General features: G+C 39.7%; 1 protein-coding gene across 1 annotated transcript; it reads left to right on the forward strand.

The window, feature by feature from the left end:
- Nucleotides 1-8,130: 8,130 nt before the first annotated feature.
- LOC109855434 lies at nucleotides 8,131-9,384 on the forward strand. Its single transcript, XM_020429683.1, has 2 exons — nucleotides 8,131-8,784; nucleotides 8,989-9,384. Exons 1-2 carry the CDS (start codon nucleotides 8,131-8,133, stop codon nucleotides 9,382-9,384), a joined length of 1,050 nt encoding a protein of 349 aa, XP_020285272.1.
- Nucleotides 9,385-9,686: the final 302 nt, after the last annotated feature.

The following is a 9,686-nucleotide window of genomic DNA, read 5'->3' on the forward strand; positions in this document are numbered from 1 at the left end:
TCAGCCAACCGAATTAATGGCACCGAGTTTTTTTTCTTTTCTTTCTCTTTCAATCCTTGTTAGATTAATACCGGAGAGAAATTCAATGTGCGTAGATCATACTCTCTGGTTTGTATATATATCGAAATTTTTTTGTGATAGAAATTTTCTTTTAAAGGTAAGATAACTACAGTCGAACCTCGATACTTTGAATCTCAAGGGAAGAGCTAAAATCTTCGAATTGTAGATGTTTCGACTTATTGAAGTTCTTTTTTCCTTTTCGCGGAGTAGAAGAGAATGAACAAAATTTTCGTCTTATAGAGGTTTTCGAGTTATAGAAGTTCGAGTTGTCGAGATTTGACTGTAATAAGAAGCTTATAATTCTTAAAACGCGTCAACATAGAACGAGAGAGGCGTATATTTGATATTAGTTTTATAAAATTAGATAAAAGTGTTGGGATAGCAACACTTCTCATGCACTTATTTATATTCTCTTCAGCTGCTCGATTTTCGCTACGGATAAAGTTAGATACAAGTTATGTCTTCTTTCTCTTTCCGTGTTATCTTGTTCGGGCTTTCGCAAAGCCTTATAAAGAGCAACTTCAAGAATATGCGGTTTAAAGTCTCGTGTTATCTTCCCGCGTACATGTACGTCAAGACAAGGTTTTAACAATAAACTCTGAAACGGCAATACATTGCATCATTATTTTTGAACGTTACGTAATAAAAAGAAGCAAGAAAAATGTGGATGATATAAAGTTTGATAGAAAGTGCGAGAACGTGAACGAAACTTATTTCATAAATCCTAAAATTATATTTTGTGCTGTACAATGGAAAATGCTATTTTGCAGAGTAAATTTAAATAATTAATTAAAAAATTTTAATTAAAGACTAATCTTGTCGCATTACTCTTCTCGTATTGCTTGTGTTCAAGAAATTTATCTTCTATAGTATCACTTTGTGTTGCGTATATATATATGATGTGTATTACGTTGAATACCTTCGGCTATTTAAACGTCTCATTATATCACTCGCCATTGTTATCAAACTGCACTAGGTTATTGCATTAATTCCTTCACAAGTTCACCGACCGCATGCCGCGGGTAAACACGTTCTCGTTAAGAGCTGAGGACGAATAGCTATCTTTGTTGTGATATTGCCGACATCCATCTTACAGCACCGTTCTTGTTCGCCCGTTGAAAATCAAGTTCATCAAGGAAAGACAATTAACAAGAACGGAAGCTACCGAAACGTTCACAGCGCAGCACGACGACGCGTCTTCGCTCTCGAGGACCGAATAACGTCTAACGTGGAAGCCAGTAAATTACTCTTAACTTCTCAGAGAGTAAAAATTACGGAGTTGTAAGGCCAGCGAACACCCGAGGAGGGCTTAAACCTCCGTCCCGCTTCGCGAGGGGCCATAATTCTCGCGCTATCTACACAGAAATTGCTCTTTGCCTCGTGGTGCTAGCAGCCACCCGCGGGAATCGCTCGTCATTTATTTATTTTCCTGCTTCCCGCTGGGACGCTCACGTCAGAAAGCGCGAAAGATATACCCGATACACGTGATCAAAATGCACCTGTCGTTCATTCGCGCAAAATACGGTAGTTGCACTTAATATTCGCGATACGATCGTCCGAAAGCGCGACAAAAAATAATTTAGAGATATGATTGTATGATTATTATATCGGAACTTTTTATATAATTGCTATTTAAAATAATGTATTAAAAGTATTAATAGTATGTACAGTAAATAAATGGTTAAAAACGGTTTTGTAATTTTAAAACAATTAAAAAAGAGAACCCAAAAATCGATTGTCGACTGATAGCGGTGGAATCAAACACGATAATTCAACTCACAGTCGTTACAAGACGTTTCGATCTGTATTTATTTGTTTAGATCATTTTCAGCCACATTAAAGAATAATATTATGATCAATGAAAAACTGAAATTTGAATAACTAGTCATAAGGTTACATAATAAAAGTAAATATTAAGAATAAACAAGTACACATACACACACTTATATCTGACAAATCAGCACAATAACCGTTAATGCATGCTGGTAACAAAAAAAAGTCAAATATCTATGTCATAAACAACACATAGAAATGTGAAGCGTATGCATACGGAGGCTATAAAAATAAATAAATTAAATAAAAAAATAAATAATTTATGATAAATTAGTCTGTATGAATTAATAAATTTAATTAATAAATGGTCAAAACTTAATTAATTATAACTTACATAATTAATAAATAGTCAAAAATAAAATAAAAAATTACAAAGTCAGAAATTAAAAACCGTCAAAAATAATAATATAATAAAAATGTCAAGAAAAGAATAAGAAAATATAAATAACAAACTCTTAATTAGATTAACGCCAGTCTTACAATTGCCAACACACCAGAAAAACAGAACCGAACATAACTGTCTGACATAACAACTAGATATGATAGGTATCAAGGTACAAAAGCCGAAAAACAGAACCAAGATCTCAAAAAAAAAAGAGAAGAGGAAAACGTCACGTGATTAACAACATGTGACTAATTTAGCTTCTTTAGTAAAGAGATGTATATAGAGTCAAGGAGCTCTATCTTTCAGAGTTTATATTAATCCCTCTGCTTTTTGCATCTTAATATGTAACATCTCTGAGATTAATCTTTTGTGGTAAAACTGTTCAGAGTCCAAAATTTCAACACTATCCCACTCTGGAAATCGTGACCGAAGTCACTACCTATATAGCACAAGACGTTCTTAGGATTATCCTAACAATATCCAAGACGGCTCGGGACATTTACAGGACATTTTAAGATATCATTATAAATGTATTTTATGAAAATTTACTATGCATACATGATTATTTTTAATTATATAAAAAATTTAATGTAATTTAGAATTTTTATGTTATAAGTATAAAAAATATAAATGTCCTCTGGATAACCACTGGATGTCTAAAAGATATCTACTTTGTCTATTATCTATATTAGATGTTGATTTTTCAAAGGACATTCTATCGTTCTCTGGACGTTTTTTGAACATGAACGATCGAGATCTGTTAAACTTTATTATATATTTATTTGACAGATTTTATATCATTTTTGTAAAATAATTTTATTGCTTTTCTGTATAAGAAAATTTTACCATACTAGTACATTACTGGCACAAAATTACTGATGATATTTGTGCCGAAGATAGCCAGTAATATTTTTCTGTAAAAAACGTCGTTCACATTCCAGAGAGAGAGAGTATTGTATTTTTTCATTTACTTCTTTAAATATCGTCGAAATTTTGAATATAGAGATAGAGTTTACTTATGTTTCTGAAATAGAGGATAATTTAATAATTAAGTCTAATAGCTTTGCAGTCTGAGTGCAGGAGCTGCGAACAAAGAGATCACGAGTTCAAATCCATTCGACACCTTAGAATTTTTTCCGAGTTGATCCCTTCTCTCGAGTATATAAGCTGAAAAGCGAACAGTATCAGGCTTTCAAGAAGAAATAAGAATAAAAAATATTTCTTACAGAAATGCTGAGTTATATTACTATTGCCAATATACTAGTATTTTAGTAATAAAATTGTTCTATTATTTTTCTGTAAGAGTTCTAAACAATTACCAAATTTTTTTCAAAAAATATTAATGTAAAAGATATGGTTTTTATATTCTGTAAAAGTTCTTGGGGTGTCCTACACATATCCTGTAAGAATCCTTGGAACGTCCCACATATATATAATAGCCTAAGGATAATTCAGGGACTAAAAAGAGCGCTCATTTGCTCTTCCTTAGGACATCCAGAAGAGATCCTGGGATTAAAATAGGATATCCACAGGATATCTGTTTCGTCCGTATAAGATATCCTTTGAATTTTCAAAGGACGTCCATGTGCTATTTGGGTACAGTCCCACACAGACATCCATCCATCAAGACTTTCATTAGACATCTATTAAACGTCGCATGGAGCTGTCGACGTCTAATAGATGTCTAATAGAGTTTTTGTTTTGTGTGGGGTGTCTACTAACAGCTGATTGCTGTTCATAATTTATTTTAAATAAAAACTGCGTTAGCCAATCTTGTACGCAATTGTCTTCCCGTTTGACTTACATAAAAAGCTTCACAAGAAGAACAATTGATTTTGTAGAGAATGATGGCAAGAAGACCTGTTTTTTTGCCCATTTTTTGGTCCTCAATTTTCAAACTTTTTTTTATGCCAAATAGTAGGGTAAGTTGCCCAAATATAGAATATTTTTTGTTGATTACCTGTTTTACCTACTTGCCGAATTTTTATAAGAACATAAATACTATGTATTTTTAGGACATTTCAAATGGTGCCCTTTCAAATCGTGGAAGCAAAAGTTTAAATTTAACAGTTTAAGAGATATCTATTGTTTTCTTTGAAGTCGTTATTTCTCATGTTAAGTTCATGGTGTACCTATTATGGAATACTATATGTCTGTTCGTTTTACNTGAACTGGCCGCTCTAGGTCAGAGTTTATCTTCTTTACTCTACGTTGGAAAAAGAAGGATAAACTCTGACCTAGAGCGGCCAGTTCAGGTAAAACGAACAGACATTATATGTGCCTAATATGGAATAGCATATTATGTAGAATTTACACTTTGAAAGAAGAAAAATAACGATGTAACACAACTACTTTTATTTAATTAACATATATTTTAATAATAAATATACAAATAACTTTAAAAATCATTTATTTATTTTGTGCAAATAAATATTTTTTTATTATTAGAGTTTACACATTTTTTGTGACTTCAATTTTTGCATTTATTACATTGAATCCAATCTCTATCAGAAGTCTTACTTAAACTCTATAATCTTCCGCAGACCATACACTCTGCATTATCTTTGTCAAAATTTTCTTTGATGTTTGAATTTGATTGGACATTTCAGATTCTTTTTTCTTTGTCATAGGTTAGGTTTCTACAAACAAGTGCCTACTCTATTTCCAGAGAAAATACTGGCTTTCTTCCCAGACGATTATTTACAATAATCTCAATTGAAAGATTTGAATTAAGTTTTAATTGTTTTACTAAACAAAACAAAATTCCTCTGGGAACCGAATGCTTTTGCGTTGCTTTTAAAACTCCCATTGTTTTATCAATAACCGCTTGTATCGCCAAAGCCATATGTTTGTGATTTTCAGGGGTTGTCGATACAAACAAAATTAAAGCACTGATATTTTATTATGTTCGTATTGTTGTACGAGAACTCGGCCTTTATCAATGTTCGTTTATGAGGACTCGGTCTGTCTTAATGTTTCGCTTACCAGAACTCGGTCTCTCTCAATGTTTCGCTTACGAGGACTCGAAAAAATTAATTTTTGATATAGGTAATTAATTTTTGATATAGGTTATTTGTTGATCGTTTCTTACAAACGACTGTGTTGTTTCACGTCGTTTTTTGTTCGTCGGATGGTGGCGGGGCGCGCCCATCCGCACCAATTGCATGAGAATTGAATGTATTCTACGAAACGCATCATTTTTCGTAGTACAATATTAATCGATTGCGCAGAGTAGTGGGCCCATCTATGTGTCATCTTGTACATCACATACTCCCCTCGTTGAGAGAGTACCGATCAACTTTGAGCTGTTTATACGTATTACATAGAAAATGTTTACAATGGTAACATGTTAGTTTGTATTTTGTGGTTTGCTCCTTTGCGGAAACAAATTATGATTCGATATGTAACGGACATACATATTTTGTCGCTCGTTTGAATTCTTCGGTTGCAGTTTTCACCGTTATTGTTCGCACGGTCCCGTTTTTGCCTGGATAGGTTTTTACGATTTTACCTAGCACTTATTGAGTATAGAAGAGAAGTTTTTCTCTTTGAGAAGCACGATTGTGCTAATTTTTGGTTTAGTTTCTTCCTTGATCCATTTATTGCGAACCTGAAGTTCATTGAGGGACTTGAGACTCCATTGTGCCCAAAAGTTCTGCCGTACCTTTGTTATGTGCTGCCAGGTAAACAAACGGTTGCCTGGGACAAAGGAGAAATCATTCTCTGGTAGACTAGTGAGTGATTTGCCGATTAAACAGTGTGCGAGAGAAAAAACTAAAGGATTGTTAGGGTCGGACCCCCCCGAATGGGTTCCCACCTTGTAGTAGCTCCGAGGCGGGAGCTCGGGACTCGCGGAGCGCTCGATGCGCACGTGGTCTGGCCGCCTCGCAGTAATTACACGGAACGTTACTTTGTTCCCAGCATGCTGGTGACGGCGTGGCCGGGCATTGATCGTCAGCTCCTCTCTGGACGCTGGCGGGTTTGCCTGGTAGTGTCATCACAATGGAAGTGTAATCTGACGGGACAACAATTGACCACAGAAAGTGAGCATCTGGTGTCCTCGGGGGCTGTGGGCTCTCGCGCCGGAGCGGGTGGTGGGGCTTAAGGTCGCGGGCGGTGGTCATCCGCTCAGGGATTGGCCCGTCTGAGACTAATTAAGAGGAACCCCCCAAGTTAAGGTGTGAGCGACCGTGCCGAGAGCTGGGTGGCGCAAGGGGAGTTGCGTCGTGAACGGTGCCTCCTGGATATCGGGCGAAATCCAGGAGTACGGAGCCAAGCCCCAGCCACTCGCGGCTCTGGCTGGGTGAGACCGCGCGACCGCTCTCGTGGGAACAAAATGGAGTTTAATAAAAATACAATCACCCCCAAATCAGTCTCCAAGGGCAAAGCCTCTTCTAGAGGTAAACGCCCAGGGGAATCTTGCAGTGCGGGAGCGGGCTCAGAAGCCCCAAAATACCGCATAAGATATAGCGAGACCGCTAGGCGCCGTTATAATAAAGAGATGCTAGCCAGGAAGAGTGGGGGCAATAAGGCCCCCTCTATTCCCGCAGCCTCTTGCTCAAAAGGTGGAGCTGGGGGTGGCGCGGCAAAGCGCGCCAGGCCGGAGCACACTACTCCCAGCCCCTTAGAAAATCGCCAGGGCAAGAGACTCAAAAATGAGGGGTCGTAATCACAGGTGACAATAGGACTGGTTAGGATGGCCCTCGTACTGGAAGGCTACCCTGACAAGAAAATAGGAACCAATGAGGTGGTTGAGATCAAGAAACTGATCAAGACTCTTATTTTTGGCATGTCCGAAAATGACAAAGCCCCCACCTTCACCGGTTCCTGGGAAAGGGATGGCGCACTCATTGTTGTGTGCGCCAATAAAGAGTCGGCGGAGTGGCTTAAGGTCCACTCTTCCGAGGCAAAAGTCAGGGGAATTTCTCTGCGTGTGCTGCCGGTCGGTGAGCTACCCGGGTGGTGGTGCATGTGGAGGAACCTGACATAGATGTTGAGGAGGCTCTAAAGCTCTTCAACCAACAGAACACAGGGCTGGCAACCAGTGAATGGGTCGTCAATAAGGGGACGTACAGTAGGGACGCCTTGAGCGCCCACTTCTCCTGCCTGGCGACTCGGCACTGAAAGCCTTGAAGCACTGTGGCTTCAGGCCTTTTCTCAGTCTCGGCCGAGCCGCCGTTAAGGTGGCGGGACGGGAGCGCGGAGAGGCGACTAAGAAGAAGAAGACGTCGGAGGATGTTGAGACTGCCTAAAAATGGCTCCTCCTGGCATCCAAATGACCCAAATTAATTTGCACCACAGCAAAAGCGCCTCGGCTATCTTAACCAGGAGCATGGCTGTGATGCATACAAGTATTGCACTAATCCAAAAACCTTGGATTGTAAACAGTGCAATAAAAGGTCTGAGTGGGTGTGGCTGTTTATACAAAGCACACTCGGAAAAAAGAGTAAGATCTTGCATAGTGGTTAAAGGACTAAATGCTATCTTTCTGCTACAGCTCAGCAGCGAGGACCTCACAGTCATCAAGGTGAGAGTAAAGCTGGCTGAAGAAGAGGACATGGAGGTACTCATAGGGTCAGTCTATATGCCCTACGACTCCATGGACGATCCACCACCGAAAGAAGTAAAAGCCCTGGTAGCCTATGCAAAGGCCAGGAGGCTTGAACTCCTGCTGGGTTGTGATGCAAACTCCCATCATGTAGGATGGGGAAGTGCAAACATCAACCCGCGGGGGGAGAGTCTGCATGGCTTCCTAGTGGGCACAGGACTAACCATTCTTAACAGAGGAAACGAGCCGACATTCCTGGACTCCAGAAGACAGAGTCATTGATATCACGGTTTGTACGGAGAGGATGGCGGGTTTGATGAACGACTGGAGGGTCTCGAATGAGCCCTCTGGCTCTGATTACAGACAAATACGCCTAACTTTTCAGCAACTACCGCAAATCAGCTGGGTTCGTAACCCACAAAAAACCAACTGGGAGGGCTTTAGGGCTGATCTTCAGGCGCAGCTTGTTGAGCCCCCAACCAGTTTCAGGACCAAAAATAATTTGGAAAATGCGGCGGACTTCTTAAAGAACGCCATTGCAAATGCCTACAAGTTAAACTGCCCACCAAAACCAAGGAGCCCGGTGACTAAGATCCACTGGTGGAACAAAGAGCTTGAAAAGCTCAGATTGGAAACGAGGAGGAAATTCAGTAAGGCAAAAAGAACTAGACTTGCAGCACACTGGGAGGCTTTCAGAAGCTCTCAACGAGAGTACAGCAAGGAAATCAAGAAAGCAAAGCACAAAAGCTGGAAACACTTCTGTGAATGCATTGAGAGTACCCCAGAGGCATCCAGGCTTCACAGAATTCTCAGCTTAGATCACCGTCTCCACCTGGGCTGTCTTAAGCTTCCAACGAGGAATGTTACTGAGGAGGCGTCGGACACATTAAAACATTTAATGGAAGTCCATTTCTCAGATTTTGACAATAACATACAACCTCGCCGGCCGAAGCCTAGGGTATATAAACCCAGGGAGTGGCGTCTGGCAGCTGAGGTTGTCCATCCAAAAGGAGTTGAATGAGCTATTAAGACCTTTAATTCATATAAATCACCTGGACCAGACGGTATCTATCCCGTCCTTCTTCAGGAGGGACTGGGGGTACTAGTCGGTTCACTTACTAAAATCTTTAGAGCAAGTATAGCCCTAAGACATGTTCCTCAGGCCTGGAGTGGTACAAGAGTGATCTTTATCCCCAAGCCTGGCAGAAATGGATATATTTCAACCAAGGATTTCAGACCGATCAGCCTTACCTCCTTCGTACTTAAGACGTTGGAGAGGCTAATCGACGGATTTTTTAAGAACGGACCTTTGCTTACACATCCACTGGCCTCTTCCCAATATGCTTACAGGGAGGGCAGATCCACGGATACTGCCTTGCACCACCTTGTGAGCGGGGTCGAGAAGCAATTGGAGGCAAAAGAATATGCCCTGGGCGTCTTCCTGGACATTGAAGGAGCTTTTGATAGCACCTCATATGATGTAATCGGGGATTCAATGACCAGACACGACATTCCAGCCGCACTAGCAGACTGGATACAAAGCATGTGTAGGATCTGAATGATTTATTTTAGTCAAAGTGGCTGAAAACCGTTGAATGTAGGAACGGTGGAACGGGAACAAAAGCAACTGTAATATTTCTGGAGATGTAAGAAATAAACAATAAAAGATCTATTATCACTATTTACTATACCGCACTTACAAATACTATTTAGAATTATACAAAATAATGTCACCGCGATCAACGATCGAACAGACTAATTAGATTGAGTTTAGCGCGCACCGTTCAGAAAGAGCAACAGGGAAAACTCTTCTCACACGAGGTACGGCACTCTTCTGCCACATGGCCTTAACCGGCGTTA

Source organism: Pseudomyrmex gracilis, unplaced genomic scaffold (assembly GCF_002006095.1).
Source record: "Pseudomyrmex gracilis isolate BER0280 unplaced genomic scaffold, ASM200609v1 scaffold_89, whole genome shotgun sequence".
Lineage (NCBI taxonomy): Eukaryota > Metazoa > Arthropoda > Insecta > Hymenoptera > Formicidae > Pseudomyrmex > Pseudomyrmex gracilis.